The sequence below is a fragment of the Bubalus kerabau genome, chromosome 14, assembly GCF_029407905.1.
Source record: "Bubalus kerabau isolate K-KA32 ecotype Philippines breed swamp buffalo chromosome 14, PCC_UOA_SB_1v2, whole genome shotgun sequence".
NCBI classification, from domain to species: domain Eukaryota; kingdom Metazoa; phylum Chordata; class Mammalia; order Artiodactyla; family Bovidae; genus Bubalus; species Bubalus kerabau.
The window spans coordinates 57,197,485-57,224,755 of NC_073637.1; the positions used below are offsets into that span (position 1 = coordinate 57,197,485).

A 27,271-nucleotide genomic window follows, 5' to 3' on the forward strand; every position below is an offset into this window, starting at 1 on the left:
ATAAAATTAAACAAGCTGTATTATGAGATTTGACCAAGACAGTCTATCTAAAAAATGATACAAATGAATTTTATTTACAAAATGGAAACAGACTCACAGACACAGAAAACAAACTTATGGTTACCAAAGGGAAAAGGGGGTAAGAGGGATAAATTAGGAGTTTGGGATTAGCAGATATACACTACTATGTATACTGCTGCTGCTGCTGCTGCTTCTAAGTCGCTTCGTTGTGTCTGACTCTGTGCGACCCCAGAGACGGCAGCCCACCAGGCTTCCTGTCCCTGGGATTCTCCAGGCAAGAACACTGGAGTGGGTTGCCATTTCCTTCTCCAATGCATGAAACTGAAAAGTGAAAGTGAAGTCGCTCAGTCGTGTCTGACTCTTAGTGACCCCATGGACTGCAGCCCACCAGGCTCCTCCATCCATGGGGTTTTCCAGGCAAGAGTACTGGAGTGGGGTGCCACCACCTTCTCCAACTATGTATACAATAAACAATAAAGTCCTCCTGTATAGCAAGGGAATTACACACAATATCTTGTAATAAACTATAATGGAAAAGAATATGAAAAATATATATGTATAACTGAATCACTTTGCTGTACACCAGAAACTAGCACAACATTATAAATCACCTATACTTCAATAAAAAATAAAAACACACACACACACACACAGACAAAAAGACTTATTCTAGAGAAAGAAGTGCCGCCTGCTAAGAAAGCATTGCTTCCCTGGTAGCTCAGCTGGTAAAGAATCTGCCTGCAATGCAGGAGAGCCTGGTTTGATTCCTGGGTCAGGAAGATCACCTGGAGAAGGGATAGACTACCCCCTCCAGTATTCCTGTGCTTCCTTGGTGGCTCGGACAGTAAAGAAATCACCTGCAATGTGGGAGATCTGGGTTCAGTCCCAAGGTTGGGAAGATCCCCTGGATGAGGGCATGGCAACCCACTCCAGTATTCTTGCCTGGAGAATCCCCAGCAACAGAGAAGCTGTAGCCTGGCGGGCTACAGTCCATGGGGTTGAAAAGAGTCAGACATGACTGAGCAGCTAAGCACAGGACAGCGCAAAAAAGCACTGGATCAATGAGGAGACAGTTTCTGGTGCTGTTCTGAGTGTGTCATCGAGAAGTTTTGTGATCTCAGGTAATTCATTTAAGGTCTTTGGGCTTCCGCTCTCTCATCAAATAATAAGGGAGTTGGTCTAATAATTCTGATCTAACATTCTGCAAGTATGAGATTCCCAGTAACTTTCACACATAATTTTTGTGAGATTTTTCCATCTTGTCATCAGGGTGGCTGTAATGCTCAAGTGAGGCAACGAGTGTGGAAGTGTTTTGGGACCCTCTGTGCAGGAGGAGGGCACAGTATCTCAGCCAGGATGACACAGGAAAAGGACGCTGTCAGGAACTGCTGAAGTGTATTAATGAACAGAAGGCCTGTATACTTATATGCGGCTGGTCGCTTCCTGGGAATTGGTTTTCTTGATGGAGGATGTACAGGAAAGCAATCCTGGAGAACACAGCAGTAAGCTTGGAAATTAATAATAACGTCCTTCACATCAGGATCCAGGGTCCCAGAAATTGACTGGCTCTGATGGTGGTCATTTTTTCCTGACACTGGAAGCGAAAATAAAAAGTTTAAACTAACATGATGATCAAAGCATCTGAATGTAAACAAAATCATGGCAATTTGAAAATACTCTTTAGATAGTAACTTAGTATAATTCAAATGTATGGAATAGGTGTGAAGAAATTCCGACAAAACGCACATCTGAGAAGTACAGGCAAAGTATCTTGACAAAAACAAATATTTGAGAACTCTTAAGAGTTCTTAACTCTTAACTCAATAAGAGAATTCTTAAATATTTTTATTTTCTAAAACTAGTTAAACAATAAAAATGGAAACAAAATATATGACAGTTCATTGTACTCATTTCCTCTAATTTTGTAAAATAAATGTTGGAGTCAATTATGAATGACGGTGCTACCTCCAAGCATAAAACGTAAGCTCTTAATTCAATTCAAGGCCTTTTCCAGCATAAATTTAGTCTCCATTCTTTAATTCAACAAACACTCATTAAATCCTGCTGCATACAAGGCATATATAATATATATATAACATATATATAATATATATATAATGCATTTGCCCATTAAGCCACTATTCTCCTCCTTTAGATGAAGCAATAAATAAATCACTTTTGCCTACTGAATACATACCCAGGTAATACAGAGTACTAGTGTTTGCTTCAAGGTGCCAGTCTCCATTCTTGCTAGTATTCCAATTCAGTGGATTTGAAGAGCCATTCCTCATATCAATGATATTAAACATATCAGGATTTTGAGTGAAGTTATGAGATACGATTACATAGTCTTCTTCCTATTAAAGTTTATTTTAGATGTTAATATACTGGATAATATACACTCATTTTGATGACATGAATCACTTAACCCCTATATTAAAAGTTAAGTTTTGGTTTAGTTTGTTTTTCATTTTGCATTTATAATTTGTTTAACATTTTATCTGTGTATGGCAATAATGCTAAGTTTATCACCAAGGCAATGAAAGTTTTTTCCTTTTATATGTATATATATGTATATGTTTATATGTACATATATGTATGTGTGTATATGTACATATATGTACTGTTGCTGCTAAGTCGCTTCAGTCGTGTCTGACTCTGTGCGACCCCAGAGACGGAGCCCACCAGGCTCCCCCGTCCCTGGGATTCTCCAGGCAAGAACACTGGAGTGGGTTGCCATTTCCTTCTCCAATGCATGAAAGTGAAAAGTGAAAAGGAAGTCGCTCCGTCATGTCCGACTCTTAGCGACCCCATGGACTACAGCCTACCAGGCTCCTCCGTCCATGGGATTTTCCAGGCAAGAGGACTGGAGTGGGGTGCCATTGCCTTCTCCAACATATATGTATATATTATATATGTGTCAGTTCAGTTCAGTTCAGTTCAGTCGCTCAGTCATGTCCGACTCTTTGCGACCCCATGAATCACAGCACGCCAGGTCTCCCTGTCCATCACCAACTCCTGGAGTTAACTCAGACTCATGTCCATCGAGTCAGTGATGCCATCCAGCCATCTCATCCTCTGTCGTCCCCTTCTCCTCCTGCCCCCAATCCCTCCCAGCATCAGAGTCTTTTCCAATGAGCCAACTCTTCGCATGAGGTGGCCAAAGTATTAGAGTTTCAGCTTTAGCATCAGTCCTTCCAAAGAACACCCAGGACTGATCTCCTTCAGAATGGACTGGTTGGATCTCCTTGCAGTCCAAGGGACTCTCAAGAATCTTCTCCAACATCACAGTTCAAAAGCATCAATTCTTCGGCACTCAGCCTTCTTCACAGTCCAACTCTCACATCCATACATGACTACTGGAAAAACCATAGCCTTGACTAGACAGACCTTCGTTGGCAAAGTAATGTCTCTGCTTTTCAATATGCTATCTAGGTTGGTCATAACTTTCCTTCCAAGGAGCAAGTGTCTTTTAATTTCATGGCTGCAGTCACCATCTGCAGTGATTTTGGAGCCCAGAAAAATAAAGTCTGACACGGTTTCCACTGTTTCCCCATCTATTTCCCATGAAGTGATGGGACCAGATGCCATGATCTTCGTTTTCTGAATGTTGAGCTTTAAGCCAACTTTTTCACTCTCCACTTTCACCTTCATCAAGAGGCTTTTTAGTTCCTCTTCACTTTCTGCCATAAGGGTGGTGTCATCTGCATATCTGAGGTTATTGATATTTCTCCTGGCAATCTTGATTCCAGCTTGTGTTTCTTCCAGTCCAGCGTTTCTCATGATGTACTCTGCATAGAAGTTAAATAAGCAGGGTGACAATACACAGCCTTGACGAACTCCTTTTCCTATTTGGAACCAGTCTGTTGTTCCATGTCCAGTTCTAACTGTTGCTTCCTGACCTGCATACAAATTTCTCAAGAGGCAGATCAGGTGGTCTGGTATTCCCATCTCTTTCAGAATTTTCCATAGTTTATTGTGATCCACACAGTCAAAGGCTTTGGCATAGTCAATAAAGCAGAAATAGATGTTTTTCTGGAACTCTCTTGCTTTTTCCATGATCCATCGGATGTTGGCAAATTGATCTCTGGTTCCTCTGCCTTTTCTAAAACCAGCTTGAAAATCATATATATATATATATACACCTAATTTTCCTTAGGTATATATATATATATATACACACATACACACATACATATGCATACATTCAGAGAATATTTAATTTTTATTTCAAAACATCTGAAACAATGCTAGGCTTTTTTTTTTTGGTTGCCACATGTAGTATAATTTTATCACCAAGGCAATGAAAGTCTTTTTTTCCTTCTTTTATATGTATATATATGTATACGTTTATATGTACATACATATACACACATATATGTATGTGTGTATATGTACATATATGTACTGCTGCTGCTAAGTCGCTTCAGTCGTGCCCAACTCTGTGCGACCCCATAGACGGCAGCCCACCAGGCTCCGCCGTCCCTGGGATTCTCCAGGCAAGAACACCGGAGTGGGTTGCCATTTCCTTCTCCAATGCATGAAAGTGAAAAGTGAAAAGGAAGTCGCTCCGTCGTGTCCGACTCTTAGCGACACCATGGACTACAGCCTACCAGGCTCCTCCATCCATGGGATTTTCCAGGCAAGAGGACTGGAGTGGGGTGCCATTGCCTTCTCTGACACATATGTACAAACATATACATATATGTATATATTATATATGTGTCAGTTCAGTTCAGTTCAGTCGCTCAGTCATGTCCGACTCTTTGCAACCCCATGAATCGCAGCATGCCAGGCCTCCCTGTCCATCACCAACTCCCGGAGTTCACTGAGACTCACGTCCATCGAGTCAGTGATGCCATCCAGCCATCTCATCCTCTGTCATCCCCTTCTCCTCCTGCCCCAATCCCTCCCAGCATCAGAGTCTTTTCCAATGAGTCAACTCTTCGCATGAGATGGCCAAAGTACTGGAGTTTCAGCTTTAGCATCATTCCTTCCAAAGAAATCCCAGGGCTCATCTCCTTCAGAATGGACTGGTTGGATCTCCTTGCAGTCCAAGGGACTCTCAAGAGTCTTCTCCAATACCACAGTTCAAAAGCATCAATTCTTCAGCGCTTAGCCTTCTTCACAGTCCAACTCTCACATCCATACATGACTACTGGAAAAACCATAGCCTTGACTAGACGGACCTTTGTTGGCAAAGTAATGTCTCTGCTTTTGAATATGCTATCTAGGTTGGTCATAACTTTCCTTCCAAGGAGTAAGCGTCTTTTAATTTCATGGCTTCAGTCACCATCTGCAGTGATTTTGGAGCCCAGAAAAATAAAGTCTGACACTGTTTCCACTGTTTCTCCATCTATTTCCCATGAAATGATGGGACCGGATGCCATGATCTTCATTTTCTGAATGCTGAGCTTTAAGCCAACTTTTTCACTCTCCGCTTTCACCTTCATCAAGAGGCTTTTTAGTTCCTCTTCACTTTCTGCCATAAGGGTGGTGTCATCTGCATATCTGAGGTGATTGATATTTCTCCCTGCAATCTTGATTCCAGCTTGTGCTTCTTCCAGTCCAGCGTTTCTCATGATGTACTCTGCATATAAGTTAAATAAGCAGGGTGACAATATACAGCCTTGATGGACTCCTTTTCCTATTTGGAACCAGTCTGTTGTTCCATGTCCAGTTCTAACTGTTGCTTCCTGACCTGCATACAAATGTCTCAAGAGGCTGATCAGGTGGTCTGGTATTCCCATCTCTTTCAGAATTTTCCACAGTTTATTGTGATCCACACAGTCAAGGGCTTTGGCATAGTCAATAAAACAGAAATAGATGTTTTTCTGGAACTCTCTTGCTTTTTCCACGATCCAGCGGATGTTGGCAATTTGATCTCTGGTTCCTCTGCCTTTTCTAAAACCAGCTTGAACATCATATATATATATATCTAACTTTCCTTAGGTATATATATATATACACACATACATATGCATACATTCAGAGAATATTTAATTTCCATAATATTTCAGAACATCTGAAACAATGCTAGGCATTTTTTTTTTTGGTTGCCACATGTAGTATAAGCAGAAGAATGTGAACAGAGAGGAAAATACACAATTCAGGAAACTGGTGACCATTAGCAGTAGAGCGATGACTGATATCAGAGTAAGCCATGCAGAGGACTTCCACTTCATCCAAAAATATTTATTTCTTTATAAAAATCTGAAGTAAAGAGTCACAGAATGTTACAGAATGTTTGATTCAGATAGCTAGGTAGTGGGCATATGGGATTTGGGCCTGCTATTTTCTGTATCTGCTGTATTTCACAATACATATAATAAAGCCCTTTACTATTTTCCAAAACATCATAAGTACTCAATAAATGTTAGCTATTATCATGGATATAATAAGCTTAGTACTACAGAAATGTGGCAGAAAGATTGCTTACTTCTGAGTTTTAAAGAAGGATTTCTTTAGCTTGCTTCTGAGATTTAAGATGGGTCATGAAAAGTGTAAATATGTGAGGGAAGGACAGTCCGGGTCTCACAACTCGTGTGAGTGGGCTGCATTAGAATAATACGCAACATAAGTGATCAGAAGATGGATTATGCAACTCTTTATTTACCTTAAATCCATAGAATGTTGACGTGTACGATATGTTGGTTATGTGATCTACACCTTTAAAATACCAGTTAATGTGTTTTGCATTCGGAATCAGAGCCATCCAGCCAGACATATGAGTCAGTCGTTTCTTCTGAAAGGGAACAATGCTTGTGCCTATAGAACATAAACAAACAATAGTAATCTACCTCTAGAAAATTTCTTCTGTTATGAGTAAGTGCAAAGGTAAATATTAGTCTAGTCAATGGAAGCCTCTAAAGAGATCAGTATAGCATTTCATTACTTATGTTCTAAACGTCTTTGTTGACCTGAAGGCCCCAATACTTAATATCACACTTAACTGAAACATAAAATGTTTTCTCACTTGGAATTTTGAATTGATATGGAGCTTATATTCCCTGGGGAAAGATCAAATTGAAATATGATGACATAATGACTAAGACAAAGTGCTTAAATATATCAATACAATTTTTAAAATATCATTGATCTGAAATATAATTCCATTTCTATTCTTCCTCAAAATCCTTGATTTGCAGAGTATGTAAATATATGTCCTAAACATTATTAGATTCTCTCATACTTGCTGTGGTAATAAAAATCAGCCTAATGAGTATGAATGGAAATCTTTGATTGATAGCTTTTAGGGTAGGCTACAAGCAGCCTCTAACGCTGGCTGTAATACTCTAAATTTTGTTAATGACAAACCTGGAACCTGAACTACCTGTTATGGGAAAAAGATTTAATCTGAATAAATGCCTGACAACTTCGGGTGAAGATTTGAAAGTATCTCTCACAATATAAAGAAAAAAATCTGTTATTAATTAATTATATTTTTTCCTCTCCCTTCTTTCATCTTTGATTGAATTTTACAGTAAATTTGCAACCTCTTCCCTTTCCGAATTAGGAGGAAGAAGTCAGAAGTGAGATTACAAAATAGACTGTCAAGCACACACAGCTATATTTAAAATGGATAATCAACAAGGTCCTACTGCACAGCACAGGGTACTCTGCTTATTGTTATGTGGCAGCCTGGATGGGACGGGAATCTGGAGGAGAATGGATACATGTATATGCATGACTGAGTCCCTTAGATATCCACCTGAAATTATCACAACATTGTTAATTGGCTATATTCCAATATAAAGCAAAAAATTAAAAAAAAAACCAAGTAACAAAATCACACCAAAGTTAAAAAAACAAAAAATGAACAAAACAAAAATAAACTGTCATTCTTTTCCTTTGGGGATGTGTACATGCATGCTAAGTCACTTCAGTTGTGTCTGACTCTTTGCGACCCCATGGATTGTAGCCCGCCAGGCTGCCCTGTCCATGGGATTCTCCAGGCAAGAATACTAGAGTGGGTTGCCATGTCCTTCTCTAGGGGGTCTTCCCAACCCAGGGATAGAACCTGAGTCTTCTGCATTGCAGGCGGGTTCTTTATCACCTGAGCCACTAGGGAATAAAGCAAAATGAATTCCAATATCAAGGGTGAACATATTTTTAGGCTTATGAACTAGCATTAAGTTTTGAAGAGCCCATAACTGGAGGCACTAAAAACAGTTTAAAAAGATATGAAGTATATGAGAAGAACAATGATAATTTGGATTATTCAGCAAATATCCACTCCTCTCCTCTCCTTGAGGGCAGAATACACTCCTGTTCTGTTGATATCGGGTGACTACTTCAGCCCAGGAACTATTAGCAGAACTGACACTGCAAAGACTTAAAAAGTGCTTGCTGGGTGAAATACACCCTCTTGAGCCTCTGTCACTGCAATGCAAAGAGGCGCCCCTAGGAGAACAGTGGGTAGCACACTAAGGTGACGTTTGCAAACATGGATAGAAAAAGTATATAGATCTTAGGGGCATGGATTTAATTTAAGTTACCCAAGTGGAAACTTGCTACTTCTCATCTATTTCCTAGATCCAAGCCAATTCACAGACTAAAAACACCTAACACCAAGTGGGAGATATCTAGCCATTTATGGGGCTACTGACTACTAGGGAGAGCAAACTAATCAAATCTTCCAATAATTGTTAGTTTCTGGATCTGAACTGATACAGACCCTCAAAGACTCTAAATGCCACCATGGTCAACCAGCTGGAATGGCAGTTTACAAAGGCCAGGCCACAGAATGAGTCTTTGCTCATCTCATGGCTGGTCCATTGAGGCCACTGGGTCATCTTATGGTTATTCTTCTAGTTCCAAAAAGTATAGTGGGAATAGATATAGAACTCTGTTTGGAGAAAGAGCAGAAGTTGAAAGGCTCACAAGAAATATCCTACCAAGAGGATCTGATAATATGGGGTGAAGTAACAAAACCCTAGTATGTGCTGATGGATTTGACATAGCTATAATTTTAGCAGCTAGAGTATTACTGGTATAATCATGCTACATGTTTTCCAAATTCATTTGGCTTACATTGAGATACATAATTTTAGTTTCAAATTGCAAGTTTCTACCTTGTAAATATCATTAAACATGGAAATTTGGAAACACTGTCATCAAGAAGCTGTATCATTTAGATTTATGCAGAAAATGTGGAAAACTATATTTGAGAATCATGTTTAGCAAATCTTTGATGCACCTATGCTTTTCCTATTTTCCAAAATCTGCAGTCTATCAGAACAGTGTATAGGACAGTGGATTAATTATAGATGTTTTAACTAATGCAGCTTCCAGCTGGCTAAGTGGTAAAGAATCCACCTGCCAATGCAGGAGATGAAAGTGATGTGGATTCAATCCCTGGGTTGGGAAGATCCCCTGGAGGAGGAAATGGCAACCCACTCCAGTATTCTTGCCTGGGAAACCCTGTGGACAGAGGAGCTTGGTGGGTTACAGTTCATGGGTCACAAAGAGTTGAACACAACTGAGCAACTGAGAACACACACATTTTAACCAATAATTCAGACAGATGATGGATGCGTGTATAAAGGGATGGATGGAATGATATAAAGATCAGAGCCAGTCCAGTCAGGCCAGGTCAGACATGATGAAAATAGACATATTTAGTAACTGGAAGAGTTCCTAATGGAGGGAAGGAAAATCAGGTAGGAAGGACACTTCAGGTAGGTAGTGAACACTTCAGGAACCATACTTCCCCCTGCCACCCCCTTATCAAGATAATAAATTAAAAGCAATTCCAAACCCTTGAGGGGGTAAAGTATAGAAAATAATGCCACAACAAAAAATCTGAGAGATGTGATGATCAGGATTCCTACCAATCTCCATTTAACTTGCTTGTCTGGCTGGTGCAAATGCCAGATGGATCATGAATAATGATGGTAAATTAATGCAATCTCATCAGGCAACGATGTCAAGCACATGTGGTGTTCCACATATAGTATCTTTACTCAAACGACTCAGTAAATCAACAGCCTCTGGCACCTGGGGTGCAGCCAGGGACCTAGCAGATGCACCCCCATCCTACATCAATCAGCAAAGATAATCAAAATAATTTGCTTTCAGGGGCAGAAACAATGATCTATTTTCACTGTCTTAATCCAAAAGCTATGCCAACTATCCTGCTCTCTGGCACAGTATTGGCTATGGTTGCACGTTGCTTAGTCCCTCAGTTGTGTCTGAGTCTCTGTGACCCCTTGGACTGTAGTCTGCCAGGCTCCTCTGTCCATGGGATTCTCCAGGCAAGAATATTGGAGTATCCTCCAGGGGATCTTCCTGACCCAGGGATCAAATCCAGGCCTCCTGCATTACAGGCAGATTCTTTACCAGGGGAGCCCATGATATTGGGGTGCCTTAATCAGCAGAATGTCATGCTCATCCACACATTTACTCAATACTCGTCATAAGTCATTTCAGGGTGTGTTATTAGTTTCCTGCCTGGCTTATGACTGATATCAATATTATTCTTTTTTCAGTGTTCTAAATAGTGAGTGACAACTCAGGAAGGTGATGATGAAAATTGAGGAAAACATGTAAATGAGTGGGTCACATGATTACATTCCACTTACCAAAAGAGTCTGAGAGAACCACATCCTTTTCAAGCAGGGACACTGGAGACGGCTTGTTGAATGCTAGCCGGTGGAAGCTGACCGAGGCATCACAGACAGACCCGGGGAACCCTATGCTCCACTCGGCTTCTTGAGTGCAGTGAGAAGGGTCCAGCAGAGGGCTGTGTGGAATGACGGTGTGTCCTTTGTGACCTAGGAAATGGACGCAACAGCACATTTCATGTCAGAAAACTGAAAAGCCAAACTGTCTACAACATGTGCTTACTATGATCCAGAGTGCCACCAATACAATCTAAAAGTCTTGGTTCATTTTTTCTTTTTTTGTCATGGAGTAAGGGGCCCTCCTAAAAAGGCTTTACAATGGACTCTTTGCTCAGGGAGCTTATCATGAACATAGAAGAAATATGGGATCTGAAGAACCCATGAGAGACAAAGTAGGGGATGGGATGGGGAATAAGTAACTTGGTCAAGGACACAAGGAAGGATATAAATCCAGGCTGTCTGACCATAAAGCCTGGGCTCTCAACCGAGAGTCTGTCAACAAACATTAAGAATCTATGTTGAGGGATATCCCTGGTGGTCCAGTGCCTAGGACTCCATGTTCCCAAAGCAGCGGGTGCAGGTTTGATCCCTGATCAGGGAACTAGACCACCAAATGCCACAACTAAGAGTTCATATGCCCCAACTAAATATCCTGCATGTTACAACCAAGACCTGGCACAGCCTAACACATAAATATTAAAAAAAAAAAAAGAATCTAAGGTGAATTAAGGAATAAAGGTCAGTAAAGCTCTGTATATTGGAATTATCCAAATGTTGTCCTTCTTAAAGCCACAATTAGAATAGGAAACAAATCAACAACTATAGGTGAGTATTCAGTCTATTTGACTATTGAGATGAACCTTCTTTCAAAGGCTTTCAAAAACATTTGTTAATATCTGTAGGTTTACTTGTCAGTTGTTCCTCTTTTATAAGGTATTATGCAGAATCATACATACATACACATCCTTCCTATCTTATTTAGCCAAATTGTTATTGCTGTTTAGTTGCTAAGTCATGTCCAACTCTTGCCACCCCATGGACTGTAGCCCTCCAGGCTTCTCTGTCCATGGGATTTCCCAGGTGAGAATAATGGAATGGGTTGCCATTTCCTTCTTCAGGGGATCTTCCCAACTCAGGGATTGAACTTGTGTCTCCTGCACTGGTAGGCAGACTCTTTACCACTGAGGCACCAGGGAAGCCAAGTCGTTATCATTAAAATTTTATAAAAATGCTAAATTCTAGAAATCATATTTACAGAAAGATCTGAACTTCAGATGGTAGAAAAATTTAACCTACAAAGAATGTTGAATTTTGTACTAAAGTTCACATATTCTTTGAACCAATTCCAAATTCAGAATTTAGATTGGAAAGAAAAAGGTTAACAGTAGGCCTGGGACTTACTACTTCCCTCTAAGGTACTTGAACAGGATGTATCCAGTCTGTCCACATTGCTTATGTAAATAAACCTGGAATTTATATGTCTATGGGCCTGACTGGCTGGAGAATTTGGGTAGTCATGTAATTAACTGAATAAGAGATAATGACATTCTCAGACTGACATGGCTTTCTTTTGTGACCCCTAATTCCATAAATATTGTTTAAAATTTGCTATTAACTCAAAACCAAAGTGCAAATGCAGGAAAAAAAAAAAAAGGACACACACGGAGGCTGAATGTGATAGGTTGGGACTTCTCCAGAAAAGGATGTGTCATCTATGACTAGTGCTGACCTACATCTTTAGGTCATCAAGAAAGTTTGGTACCAGATAAGATCTGTGATTCACCTGAATATGCTATGACAATTCAAGTCCGTGTTAAGCGAAAAATGTAGTTCCAAAATATTTTATCAGAAATGAAAATATCACCTTACCTGTAAGCGAACCATCAACATCAATCAGTACCACTTCATGTTCCCATCGAAAGCCAGCCTTGTTCGGCGTGTGAGAATACTGGATGCCAGCGAATTTTGCACTCCACCCTCCACATCTGTGGCTACAAACGCCCGTGATGGACGTCACTCCCAAAGCTGCACAGCCAGGACGGTCAAAGTTCATGAAGTGTACGGAAGAAACAGTCAATCCTTCACTAAAGGGGAGAACCAGGCCTTTTGTCGTGCAAAATGCAGACCCCATCCCCAGTTCATCAAGATGACCAACTATTTTGGCATTTTTAATCATTGCTCCATTGGTTTCACCCCATCCTCCAACGTAAGGAGCCAGGATCCTCTTTGTTTCAATTCCAGCCTCGTAATTATTTACCATCACAAAGTTATGGAACTGAAGGGCACCTCCGTTGACCCATTCGGCTCCTTTTTGACAATTCCAAGTTGTGAGTGAATGAAATACTGCAGGTATTGGAACCAAAGAAGTACACGATCCTGTCTGCATGGGGAAATATTCTTCAAAGATCCACAATCCAAACCAACCTTGAGAATGAACAGTGTTGTTAAAGAATTCTCCAAGAGGGACTCTTTTTTGGCAAATATTTCGGTCATAGGATGGCCCATCAGGGTGGTTGTTCATTCGGTACCAAAAGCCAAAGTGAGTGCCACCAGCAGCCGCGTTGTGTCGTATGGTGTTGTTTGGATTGGTTACCCAAAATGCGGCTGGAGTCACATCGTCATTCAGAAGACTAGTACTCTGATGTACAAATACTGCCAAGTTATATTGCAGGATATTGCCGTGTTCAATCCCGTCTTCTATAAAAAATGCTCCTCCCCTGATATCATATATAATATTCCTCTCGACCAGAAGGTGATGTGTGTTATGGATAGTAATAGCCCTGTTATAGGTCTGGTGAATTGCACAGCCTTTTACATAAGATTTAAACTGCAAATCTCCAAGAAGGTGCCAATGTATTGGATATCGTCCCAACCGGAATGCCTGACCAGCATGGAATATCTGTCAAGCCCAGAAATTACAGCTATTCAGTGATACACATAGAGTTTGCTGGCTCATACTTTCTTGTTTCAAAATAATATCCACTTTCACATTAATTATTATTAATGCATTGATCTCTCCCATATTATTCCTGTTTATCATTTTAAAATGTTCTTTGACCCCCAACCCACCTTGTTTTATTCAATATATGAATATAACAGCCCATGTGTGCTCATGCTTTTTATCAAATGAATGAACAAAAGTCATCTTCAACTCTTCTGCTTTTCACCTTACTCTGATATGAAACTGTGGTGTTGAGCAAAACACAACCTCTTAAAAATACTTCTTTTTCTCCTCCTTTTAATCCTGACTTAATTATAATAAATATTTCTTGAATATTGATCAAGTGCCAGATATTGTGCTAAATGTCATATGCATGATCACACTCTTTACTACAATCCTAGGAAGTAGCCACTCATCAGAAGCTTCATTTTATAGATGAAGAAAGTGAAATGTTGAATGCTGAGTATCTATTTCATAGTCACAAAGCTCCACTTAAACCCACTGGTCTGAGTAGAGAGTTGGCGCTCTTACTAACCACTCTGCTATACTTTCAAAGGTCTACAATCCACCTGATGCAAAGGGCCAACTCATTGGAAAAAACCCTGATGCTGGGAAAGACGGGAGGCAAAAGGAGAAGTGGGCAGCAGAGGATCAAATAATTATACAGCATCACCAACTCAATGGACATGAATCTGAGCAAATTCCGGGAGATAGTGATGGACAGGAGAGCCTGGCATGCTGCAGTCCATGGAGTCGCAAAGAGTCAGACACGACTTAGTGACTGAACAACCAAAACGATCTAATAATCTAAGACAGAAGACACCTCTGTGTGTGTGTATGTGTGTGTATCTGTGTAATATAATCTTATGAGGTTTGGAAATAAAATGTTACATCATCCATTTATTTTCATTCTTTATATAAAAATAAAAATTAACTATTACTAATATTTACTATACAGGTCAACCCTGGTAACGTGACTTAGTCCATATCCAGAAGTTACTGGATAATATAACCTAGGAGGAGGAGAATTTTACCAAATGTAGCCATTGACTTTGCCACCCTTACTACAGTTGGATGTTCCCAATTTAACAAATTTATGGATTTTACTATCCTTCCTTCCTTCACATCCTCCTTCCTTTAATTGAATACTTGATAAAAACTGTGCTAAACCCAGATTATATAGACTAAAGATACAGAAGAGCTCCTGATATCTTGGGTATATTTATTCTTTTATTTATGTGTTTATTCAATTTATAGGCAATTAAGAATCTGGTTTGTGCCAAGCACTGCTCCAGCTACAGAGGAATCAGTAGAAAACTAGAAGGGACTGCTTATGTTCTAGAAGAAGAGATTAAAAAATAAAACCAAAATATATCTGGAGTTATGAGTTAATAAAGAAAAATAGGAATTTGGCAGCTCTTTCAAATAAAGGTGGTGAGGCACGGCCTCTCTGAGGAGATACACTTGAGGAGAGATTCGACTGAAATGAGTGTGAACACAGAAGTACCTGGGAGAGAAGCATTGTAAGGAAGATGAAGCGCATGTGCAAAGAACTGAGCTAGGAACGTGCCTGACGTGGTCACATACACAGGGAGGCCTATGTGGCCAGCATGGTGGGTGCCAAGGATGGTTCACACAAGACAGCAAGAGGCCAGAGTGGGTCAGATGATGTGGCTCCTCTGGGAAGAGCTTGGACATTTTGTTTTAAGTGTATTGTGAAGCTCCTGAAGAGTTTCGAACACAGTGTGGCAAGATCTGATTCACACTTTAAAGCCTGAACTTTGTCCACAAGTCTCTTCTCTATGTCTATGTCCCCATTGCTCCCCTGCAAACAAGTTCATCAGTACCATCTTTCTAGATTCCATACACATGCGCTAATATATGTCATTTTCTCTTTCTGACTTACTTCACTCTGGATAATAGGCTCTAGGGAAATGGGAGGAGGGTTCAGGAGGGAGGGGACATATGTATACCTGTGGCTGATTCATGGGGACGTATGGCAGAAACCAACACAAGATTGCAAAGCAATTATTCGCCAATAAAATAAATTAAAAAATAAAAAAGCTGAACTTTGGCTGTGGTGTGGAGATTACGTTGCAAAAAAGGTGGAAGCAGGAAGACCAATTAGGAGAAAAGCATAGTAGTCTAGGTGAGAGGTGACAGTGGTTTGGGTTCGGAACCAGGTGGAATGCTGGAAAAATAGTGGATTCAGGATACACTATTTTGGGATATAACTTGTTAATGAATTTGACATGGGGTGGGTATAAGAAAAGCAGAGAAACAAAATTCTGGCATGATGACATACATGAATAACAATAGATGTATTGACACTGACTGTTTATTTATCTGTCTCCTCTACCAAACATTATTATAAGCAGCATCTGGCAAAAAGCAGGTGCTCAATACATACTCATTGTATAGACAACTTTGGACAAACCGCTAATAATAGTGTCTCTTACCTCTACATATTCTATCCTTCCAGTTACCATGTTAGCACCAGCTATAGGAGCATGAAGCATAATGCAGCCTCCAAACTGGTCACTTCCTATTTCTTCTCCAAACTTTCCTTGGAGACATGTCTGTGTAGCAAATTCACCTGTAAAAATAATTTTTAAGATACAATAAAGGAAAACCATGTCAAAATCCTCTCATATAAAGACTGCTTTTCACACCTAGTTATATCTTTTTATTTACATATAGTTTTAATCTTATCCTAGAACATAATTGCTTGCATTCATGTTATCTTTTCCTCTGCACAGTAAGGAAGGTAAGAGCCTTGTCTTGTTCACCTCTGCATTCCCTAAAGTACTTTGCTGTGCTGTGCTTAGTCCCTCACTTGTATCTTGCTCTTTGCAACCCCATGGACTATAGCCTGCCAGGCTCTTCAGTCCATAGGGGAGTCTCCAGGCAAGAATACTGGAGTGGGTTGCCAGGCCCTCTCCAGGGGATCTTCTCAAACCAGGGATTGAACCCAGGTCTCCCGCATTGCAGGCAGATTCTTTACTGTCTGAGCTACCAGAAAAGCCCAAAAGTACTCACTTTAGTATCTTTCAAAGATACTAGATAAATATTTGAATGGCTGAATGAATGCTGATAAAGGTATTTTGCTTCATTATCCCTGAATTTATTTTCTGCAACATTTGGGATTAACATAGTTGATACAATCTTACACTGGTATAAGATTAGAACATGCATTATCTCATTTAATTCTTACAATGATAGAAGGTTGGCAGAACAGGAAGTATCTTTATATAAATCAGGATGAATCTAGGTTTATGATGGACATAGTGAGATGACGCAGATGAACTGGAATCAGAATGCAGGTCACTTGACATTGAATCCATTGAGCTTTGTTTTATGCTTCCCACTGAAGAAAAGGCTATACCTAAGGTGTACCAGTTATTATTCAACTATTTATAGGATTGTAATGGCAGTGGGCTTCACTGGCAGCTCAGCGGTAAAGAATCTGCCTGCCAATGCAGGAGATGCAGGTTCGATCCCCTGGGGAAGGAAACGGCAACCCACTCTGGTATTCTTGCCTGGAGAATCCATGGACAGGAGACCCTAGCCAGCTGCAGTCCACAGGGTCTCAAAGACTTGGACACGACTTAGCAACTAACCAACAACAACAGTAGTAGTGATCACATAAAATATTTAAAGAGACTTAAATGCACTGTGCTTCCTGACTATACACATTTATATAGTTATACATAGTTTTATGTAAACATATATATACAACATATGCATATGTATGTGTGTGTGTGTATACACACACATACATGTGTGCATGTTAAGTAGCTTCAGTTGTGTCCAACTCTTTGCAGTGCTATGGACTGTAGCCTGCCAGGCTCCTCTATCCATGGGATTCTCCAGGCAAGAATACTGGAGTAGGTTGCCATGTCCTCCTCCAGGGGATCTTCCCGACCCGGGGATGGAACCTCCGTTTTCCACAGCTGCTGCACTGTAGGTGGATTCTTTACTGCTGAGCTACCGAAGTCCATATACATACATATATATTATATATATGAGAACTATGGTAGGTTAAGGATAGCCGTAGAACCAGTCCCAACTATTGACACCTGAGTAGAAGAGACACATGTCCCTTTAGGACCAAAGTAACTAACTGCTGGTGCTTAACTTCCCAGCCTTCTGATCTCCCGTCTCAGAGACCATGGAAACCCATGTGGAGATGAAGCCTCCATCAACCCAGACACGGGAAAATTACAGTGATCAGAGCCCCCCTGTTGACTCATACTGGACACATGTAGCATAAATAAGAAATAAACCTTTACCATTTTAACTCACTAAAATTTGGGGCTTATTTATTGCCAGTGCATAACCAAGTCTCTTAGTTCTGAACAGGAGCTGATTTTGCCCACAGGGAGTATTTCTGTAATGTCTGGAAACATTCAAGTTGACACACTAAGGCTACTAAAGTTACCTGTGTCAAATCCATCAGGACACGCTGGGATTTTGTTATTCCACTGCACGTTGTTAGATCCTCTTATTAAAATATTTCTTGTAAGAATTCCAATTTCTGCTCTTGCTTCAAAAAGAGTTCCATCAGGGAGGGTGACAGTGATCCCCAAGTGTGTGTAATTCAGTGGATCAGTGAGCGTTATGTTCCTGCCATCAGCAGATACAGATGCAATGGTCCTTTTTTCATTTTCTTGTTGGCTGTGTCTGTAAAAATTTTAACCACAAGCTCTCAGAATTAATATAAATTAACACAATATTGCTTTGGTATATTTGTTTTATTCTATTTTGAAAACTTCATCTGTAAAATAGGAAAAAAATGTTTATGTCATACAATATGCTGAAGAGGAATTTGAAGATGGTATTTTACTCTCTCTAAAGTATTCAAAAGAACAACCTTTACAACTTTGAGGATCACACACAGTGGCTCTCAACCAAGGGTGATTTTATTCCCCTGGGGACATTTGGCAACGCCTGGACACATTTTTGGTTGTCATAACACAGCAAAGCAGGGGCTGTTGTATTGGTGTAGGTGGTGTTGGTGTTGGTGGTACTGGTGGTGGTGTTGGTGGTGGTATTGGTATTGGTGGTGTTGGTGTTGGTGGAGGTGGTGGTGTTGTTGGTGGTATTGGTGGTGGTGGTGTGGGTGGAGGTGGTGTTGGTGGTATTGGTATTGGTGGTGGTGGTGGTGGTGGAGGTGGTGGTGGTGGTGGTGTGTTGGTGGTGATATTGGTATTGATGGTGGTGGTGTTGGTGGTAGTGGTGGTGGTGTTGGTGGTGTTGGTGGTTATTGGTATTGGTGGTGGTGGTGGTGGTATTGGTATTGGTGGTGGTGGTAGTGGTGTTGGTATTGGTGGTGGTATTGTATTGATGGTGGTGTTGGTGGAGGTGGTGTTGGTGGTATTGGTGTTGGTGTTGGTATTGGTGGTGGTGGTGGTGTTATTGTTGGTGGTGTTGGTGTTGGTGTTGGTGGTGTTGGTAGTGGTGGTGGTGGTGTTGGTGGAGGTGGTGTTGGTGGTATTGGTTGGTGTGGTGGTGTTGGTGGAGGTGGTGTTGGTATTGGTGTTGGTATTGCTTTGATGGTGGTGGTGTTGGTGGAGGTGGAGGTGGTGGTAGTGGTGTTGGTGGTGATGGTGGTATTGGTATTGGTGGTGGTGGTGCTGGTGGTGGTGGTGTTGGTGATGGTAGTGATGGTGGTGGTGGTGATGGTGGTGGTGGTGGTGGTATTGGTATTGGTGGTGGCAGTAGTGGTGTTGGTATTGGTGGTGGTATTGTATTGATGATGGTGGTGTTGGTGGAGGTGGTGTTGGTGGTATTGGTGTTGGTGTTGGTATTGGTGGTGGTGATGTTGTTATTGTTGGTGGTGTTGGTGTTGGTGTTGGTGGTGTTGGTAGTGGTGGAGGTGGTGTTGGTGGTATTGGTTGGTGTGGTGGTGTTGGTGGAGGTGGTGTTGGTGGTGGTAGTGATGGTGGTGGTGGTGATGGTGGTGGTATTGGTACTGATGGTGGTGGTGTTGGTGGAGGTGGTATTGGTGGTGTTTGTGTTGGTGGTGTTGGTAGTGGTGGTGGTGGTGTTGGTGGTGGTGGTGTTGGTGGTGGTAGTGATGGTGGTGGTGGTGATGGTGGTGGTATTGGTACTGATGGTGGTGGTGTTGGTGGAGGTGGTATTGGTGGTGTTTGTGTTGGTGGTGTTGGTAGTGGTGGTGGTGGTGTTGGTGGAGGTGGTGTTGGTGGTATTGGTTGGTGTAGTGGTGTTGGTGGAGGTGGTGGTGGTGGTAGTGGTGTTGGTGGTGATGGTGGTATTGGTATTGGTGGTGGTGGTGTTGGTGGTGGTGGTGTTGGTGGTGGTAGTGATGGTGGTGGTGGTGATGGTGGTGGTGTTGGTATTGGTGGTGGTATTGCTTTGATGGTGGTGGTGTTGGTGGAGGTGGTGTTGGTGTTGGTGGTGTGGTGGTGGTGGTGTTGGTGGTATTGGTAGTGGTGGTGGTGGTGTTGGTGGTATTGGTTGGTGTGGTGGTGTTGGTGGAGGTGGTGGTGGTGGTAGTGGTGTTGGTGTTGGTGGTGGTATTGGTATTGGTGGTGGTGGTGGTGGTGGAGGTGGTGTTGGTGGTGGTAGTGATGGTGGTGGTGGTGGTGGTGGTGGTGGTGGTGATAGTGGTGGTGGTATTGGTACTGATGGTGTTGGTGTTGGTGGAGGTGGTATTGGTGTTGGTGGTATGGTGGTGGTGGTGGTGGTATTGTTATTGGTGGTGGTAGTGTTGGTGGGAGTGGTGTTGGTGGTGGTGTTGGTATTGGTATAGGTGGTGGTGGTGGCGGTGGTGGTGTTGCTACTAGTAGGCAATGGCTGAGGATGTTCCCAATACTCCTGTGATAAACAAAGAATTAACCTGTTCAAAATGTCAATAGCGCTGAGGTTGGAAAAACCCTTACAGAGGGAGACTACTGGAGGTTTCAGAGCAGGGTAAAGAAATGACTGAGGTGAGTTCAGGAGGTCTTATTTCTACCCATTCCTTCAACACACTCCAAGTTCCAACAAAAGGACTGGCCAAATTGATAATATACACATTCATGTATGAATCCTTCCAACAAATGTTTATTGAGTGTCTAGGAGGAAATGGCAACCCACTCCAATATTCTTGCCTGCAAATTCCATGGACAGAGGAAATTCTATGAACAGAGGTAGGCTACAGTTCACAGGGTTGCAAAGAGTCAGACACTACATAGCCACTGAACAAGAACAAGCCTGTTTTCTAGACATAGAGTTAAGTACTGGGAGGTGGGTACCAAGCAGAAATGCCCCTAACTTCAGAGAGACAAGTGTTTCTATGGCTGATTTTGTGTTTTATCTACTAAAGCATGTGACTGGTGCAATTGACAGAGGTGCCTTTAGGGAGTTATCAATGTATCTTCCTGACACTGTTTTTTGATTCCTCTCTTCCTTGCAAATCTTTCTCCTCCTTTAACTACCAGGTCAAATAACAACGTTGCATCTGAAATAGATTGGAAGGCACCCGTCTCAACTTTCCCAGCCTTTCTAGATTCCCAATAAGCGCTGCCCGAGGCCTCATGAGCACTCACAGTTACACACTGCAGACCTACCACCCATTTACCTCTCTGTCCTCCCATACCTGTCTGCTCCTCTAGGTAAGGCAACTGCTGAATCATTCTGTATGCTGAGTACCTGTCACAACTCAATCATAGATTTGACTGACTGAACAAATCAATGCAGAATAAATTCCTGAGGGAAGAAGGTAGAGGAATGGAACCCAAATAAGAAGATGATGGAATATTCCAGCATGAGGGACTGGGAGTCTAAATTCAACTGAAAGTAAGGAAAGCTGGTGGAAGAGGCATTTCAAGGGCGGAACCCAAAGAACTTGGTGATGTGCAGAAAGTGAAGACAGCTGATAGTCAGAAGGTCACTAGGAAAATTTTTGTGAAGATGAAAATTAGATTGTAGGGCTTAAAAGGAAAAAAAATGGAGAGTGAGAATGAAATGGAAGAAATGGGCATGGTATTTAAGTGATTGAATAACTGAGAGAGAGAAAGGGAGGCGGTGGGGAGAGAGACAGAAAAGCTAGAAGAAACAGGAGACCACAGCTGGTTTTTTCCCAAAAGGGTAAGTGGATGGAAAGACATAATTCCCAAAGACCCAAGGAAGGAATTAGAGGGGGAGCGGGGAGGGGAAAGTGGAGATTAAGGATGTTTGAGATAGGGCGTATCCATAATATTATAAGATCCCTCAGGTGATTTGGACTAACATCTCCCAGTTCTCTTGGATTCAGATGATACAGAGATGATATTTTTAGAGAAGAAGTTCTCAAAAGGATTTTTATATGTTCAGTTCAGTTGCTCAGTCGTGTCCGACTCTTTGCAACCCCATGAATTGCAGCGCTCCAGGCCTCCCTGTCCATCACCAACTCCCGGAGTTCACTCAGACTCACGTCCATCAAGTCGGTGATGCCATCTAGCCATCTCATCCTCTGTCGTCCCCTTCTCCTCCTGCTCCCAATCCCTCCCAGCATCAGAGTCTTTTCCAATGAGTCAACTCTTCGCATGAGGTGCCCAAAGTACTGGAGTTTCAGCTTTAGCATCATTCCTTCCAAAGAACATTCAGGGCTGATCTCCTTCAGAATGGACTGGTTGGATCTCCTTGCAGTCCAAGGGACTCTCAAGAGTCTTCTCCAACACCACAGTTCAAAAGCTTCAATTCTTCAGCTCTCAGCTTTCTTCACAGTCCAACTCTCACATCCATACATGACCACAGGAAAAACCATAGCCTTGACTAGACGGACCTTTGTTGGCAAAGTAATGTCTCTGCTTTTGAATATGCTATCTAGTTTGGACATAACTATGTTACTGCTAAGTCACTTCAGTCGTGTCCGACTCTGTGCAACCCTATAGATGGCAGCCCACCAGGCTCCCCCGTCCCTGGGATTCTTCAGGCAAGAACACTGGAGTGGGTTGCCATTTCCTTCTCCAATGCATGAAAGTGAAAAGTGAAAGTAAAGTCACTCAGCCGTGTCCGACTCTTAGCGACCCCATGGACTGCGGCCTACCAGGCTCCTCCATCCATGGGATTTTCCAGACAAGAGTACTGGAGTGGGTTCTCATTGCCTTAGGTGCACCTAAATGCACCTTTCCTTACTTTGTAATAATATCCAACATTTATATAGCACTAACTTTGAGCCAAGTTCCACTCTGTTTTACACATACTAACTCATTTAATCCTTACAATAATTCTGAGATACATACTAACAGCCCTCCAATTTTAGTGAAGCACAGAGAGGCAAAATAATATGGCATTAGGCCTCGTAAGTAGCATTGCTGGGGGTCGGACCTAGGTCGACTGACTTTAGAAGTAGTAATCTTAACCACCTGCGTTGCAAACTCTCAAATAGGATTTACAAATGAAATAGTGAACAACTAATTAGATTTGGTGGGAAATGCCTAAATTCTTGTTTATTAAAACTTTGGTTTGTTGTTCAGTCACTCAGTCGTGTCCGACTCTTTGCGACCCCTAAATTCTAAACTGACTTTTCTTTCACCCAGAAAAGCTATGAGGACTTCCTATTCTACAAGTAAGCTCTGTCATTTTGCTGCTTTTTAATTTTGCCATTATATCATCTCAAGGGCAGAGGAAAAAAAAGAGGGTGCTTATAAAGCTAAGTATATATTTAACTCTTCCTAACATCTGCAAGTCTATTTTTAACTTGGAAAGGGACAAGTTCAAAATGCCATCTTGAATTTTAATTCTAAATTGAGTCACGACCTTAATACAACTCAGCTGTTTCTTGTCATAAATTACTATTTGTTCCCTGATCCACATAACTATATCCAATTTTGCTATTACATAATTTGAACAATAAAGCAAAAATAAAGCTCCTCTTACTTTATCTCCCCACCAGTATTCTTGACGTAGCTATATTAGTTTTGTTCCTTGTATTTCTTATTTGCTAAAATATATAATTAAACATTAATTAAGGGTCATAAGCAGTTTCATGATAAAACATCAGACACCAAAGGTCATGTTAATCATTACTTATACTATAATTTCATCCCTATCATTCAATCATTACTAACAATTTTGCTCCATGGGAACCACTGCCAAGACTGTAAGATTAAAAAGACTTAACTAGCTGCTTTCAACTGTGCTCGTTGGTGACCCCAAACAAAGAAGCTCATTTACATTTTTGCATGCATTGATGTACTCAGCTAAAGCTCTCACTCAGAGGTTTTCTTTTTTTTTTTTAATTGGAGTATAATTGCTTTCAATGTTGTGTTAATTTCTGCTGTACAATGTGAATCAGCCGTAAGTATACACATATCCCCTTCTTCCTGCCTCTCTCTCCCACCCCAATGCCCATCCATGCCTCTCGGTCATCACAGAGCACTGAGGTGAGCCCCCTGTGCTGTACAGCAGCTTCCCATAGCCCATCTATTCCACACGTGGTGTGTATATATGTCAATGCTACTCTCCCAATTCGTTACACCCTCCCTTTCCCCACTCTGTCCACATGTCCATTTCCCATGTCTACGTCTCTATTCCTGCCCTGCAAAAGGAAATCATCTGTACCATCTTTCTAGATTCCACATTCATACATTAATATATGGTATTTGTTTTTCTCTTTCTGACTTAACTGCATTCTGTAGGACATCACTCAGAGGTTTTCAAATAACTTTTAATAGCAGAATGCTCTTGTCAAATGAAATCTTATGTGGGAACTGAACCATGAAAAACGACTAAAATCTTTTATTAGTATATATTTATACTTTTTCTTATGGTAAATTCAGTCAATAAAAACTCACGCTAGGGATCAACTCAATGTTAATATCTGGCAAATAAATATTCGGCTGTCCAGGCTTCTTTACTTGAGGTTTCAAATGTAAATTAAATGGCTGTGGACCTCCTGAATCTTACCTTTTTTACACAGTTACACATTTCTATTCTAAATCAAAATTATCAGATCCAGAAGATATCATACCTGTGTCCTGTGCTTGCAATTACAATCTTATCTCCTGGTTTCCATGTTACTGCTTCTTGTAAAATCAAAGTCCGTTCCCCTGCCTTTGCAGTATGAGCCAAACGAGTCCAGATCACAGGAACAGGCAGACCTGGAGCCAACATACAAACCAACTGAGAGTTTCCTCAGGTATGTCTTCTGGAATACTAAGAGTTTTATGCATTTTAATCTCCTGGGTTGAATAACTTTTGAGAAGATTCATTTTAACTTACCATCTTATACCTTTCTCAAAAAAAAAAAAAAAACCATTTAGAGTGCTTTCTTTATAAAAGTAACAGTCACATTTGTAATAACATGTATGGGTCTACACATTTTGTAAAAGTCCTTCTGCAATGATATATTTCATATAAACTCAGTATCAATGGCATCATTTTGCTGTTCAGTCCCTTAGTTATGTCCAACTCTCTGCGACCCCATGGACTGTAGCCCACCAGGCTCCTCTGTCCATGGGATTTCCCAGGTAAGAACACTGGAGTGGGTTCTCATCCTTCTCCAGAATGGTATAATACTCTTGATAAAATGGCCAGAGGCATACATTGATAACATGGGCAGAGGCCTATTACCTTTGTCTTTGTTAATAGGAGTTGCTTAAATTGATAATCTGGAGACAAATGAAATGTGTAAATTTCTGAAAATTCCATTAGTGTATATATTTAGCCCAACGCAGGACATATATGAGCATAATCAGATATCATGTTTATATATTATAAATTTACAAAAGAAGTAGATTATTACAATAGAGAGGGCTTCCCAGGTGGCACTAGTGGTAAAGAACCCACCTGCCAATGCAGAAGACATAAGAGATGTGGGTTCAATTCCTGGGTTGGGAAGATCCCCTGGAAGAAGGCATGGCAACCCACTCCAGTATTCTTGCCTGGAGAATCCCATGGACAGAGGAGCCCAGTGGGCTACAGTCTATAGGGTCACACAGAGTCAGACATGACTGAAGTGACGTAGCACACACGCACATTACAATAGAGAAGACTTCATATAAAAAGGTTCACACCATACTTCCTTTAAACAATGCTACCCTGACACCACAAACAGGATTACAATAATTTTTCTTTGCTGATAATTTTTCAGAATATAGTTACAGAAAAATGCAACTATAAATTTATAGTTGTATGTTAGAAAGAGCCCATTTTAAAATACAAATGGAAGACGTGACAATTTTTGCTTCCAGACTTAATGCTTTTCTATTCAGATAGGATGAGTAAAGAAAACAATCAATATGGACAGTCTCAAGTGCTAAATTAGGCAAACAATGTGACGGAAGGGCTTTCCAGGAGTGACCTTGGTTGTGCGTCTTGGTGGTCTTTAGGGGCTGACCTGGCCTGTGTGAAGGAGGGAAGAGATAAAGGGAGGTAAAGAGAGAGTCCATAAAGACAGGAGAAGCTTGGCGAGGCTGCATTTAGAGAGTTATCAGGAGGATTATCTCCGGCTTCTTGGCTAGTCTCTCCTGGACCAATTCCCTGAGCCATACCATGCAGATCCAGGATTCCTTCCCTCACAGCCAGCGTTTTGGCGCCATATACTGGGAGTTCAGGAGACCTCAGGTGCCCGTGCAAGGTAATGACCGCCCTGTGTTGAAATGGGGCTGCTTCTGTCCCAATCTGCAAGGGATTTCACGAGCATCACTCAAAAAGCTGAAACTCATTAGCTACGATTGTAATCACCCCAAAACAAATTCCTTCCTTCTGTCCCCTCTTTTGAGAATGGATTACTCCATTCTCAATATGGAGAGAGAAAGATAAACCTTACATTTTCCTCCATAAGATAAACCTTACATTTTCTAGTCAGTCAAATACATTGTGCCAGACCTTTGGAAAGGATACTGATTGACTTTGGCCACATATAGCTCAGAGGTAATTTTTTTTTTGCACTATTTAAATTTCTGCTCTCTGCAAGTATGCTTTATCTTCACATTAAAAGCACAAAAATATTCTGGGAAACTTTTACAATCCAGAAAAAAAGACTTTATGCTAAGAACTGAGATCTACAAAAAAGTAAATTGGTGAGAGTATAGCATAATTAAGTGTCCACTTCACACATGATATTTTAAAAAGAAATGGAGAGAGGTTATCAATAAGTTATCTCATATACCTGCAGAATGCCTCCATCTGTAATTAGAATATTTTCTGCCTGGAGTTCAATGTCAGCTTCATGAAATATTAGAGTTCCACCTAAAAACCATACAATTTTGAAATATATTACAAGGAAAATTCATATTAAAGCTATTTATTAAATTATACATTAAAAATTTGATTTTTTATTCATATCTGCTATCACTATGCATGTCACTTCACTTCAGTTCTTTGGCAATATGAAGTAAAATCAAACCCCAAGCCAGATTATTTTCCCTTGATCATTTGTTATTTTAAATGCTACTAAATGGTGCAGCTACAGTTTCTAGGTCTACAAACACAGGACCTCAAATTTAAATTAAGAACAAAAAATTGAAAGAAAAGAAAAATACTTTTTATAGAAAGTATTGTAATGTCAACATTAGCATTGAACTTTTATCCACTCATTTGCACCAGCAATAGCTATAGCCTATGATTAGCATAATTAAAGAATGTGCTGGGATACATTTTTTTAAGAGACTGATGTAGATTTGTGGACAGTAAAACTTCACTTGTTCAAATGTTCAATAATTATTAACTTCAAAGAGGTGAAACACTGCTA

The 27,271-nt window shown here is 40.9% G+C and overlaps 1 protein-coding gene and 1 long non-coding RNA gene across 2 annotated transcripts in view; one reads left to right on the top strand and one right to left on the bottom strand.

Moving 5' to 3' along the window:
- Positions 1 to 10,761, top strand: part of LOC129626948 (uncharacterized) — an 84,854-nt gene extending 74,093 nt beyond the window's left edge. The window contains exons 2-3 of the long non-coding RNA XR_008702321.1: positions 10,512 to 10,542; positions 10,639 to 10,761. This is a non-coding gene — a long non-coding RNA (uncharacterized LOC129626948). The remainder of the gene's footprint in view (positions 1 to 10,511; positions 10,543 to 10,638) is intronic.
- The window catches only part of PKHD1L1 (PKHD1 like 1), a 178,619-nt gene that overhangs the window by 59,611 nt on the left and 91,737 nt on the right, over positions 1 to 27,271 (bottom strand). Inside the window, exons 44-53 of the mRNA XM_055546412.1 lie at positions 26,690 to 26,769; positions 26,070 to 26,199; positions 24,548 to 24,677; positions 18,029 to 18,270; positions 16,047 to 16,183; positions 12,516 to 13,545; positions 10,605 to 10,796; positions 6,638 to 6,789; positions 2,219 to 2,378; positions 1,444 to 1,615 (exon numbers count right to left, since the gene is read on the bottom strand). Coding sequence (XP_055402387.1) covers positions 1,444 to 1,615; positions 2,219 to 2,378; positions 6,638 to 6,789; positions 10,605 to 10,796; positions 12,516 to 13,545; positions 16,047 to 16,183; positions 18,029 to 18,270; positions 24,548 to 24,677; positions 26,070 to 26,199; positions 26,690 to 26,769 — 2,425 coding nt within the window. The remainder of the gene's footprint in view (positions 1 to 1,443; positions 1,616 to 2,218; positions 2,379 to 6,637; positions 6,790 to 10,604; positions 10,797 to 12,515; positions 13,546 to 16,046; positions 16,184 to 18,028; positions 18,271 to 24,547; positions 24,678 to 26,069; positions 26,200 to 26,689; positions 26,770 to 27,271) is intronic.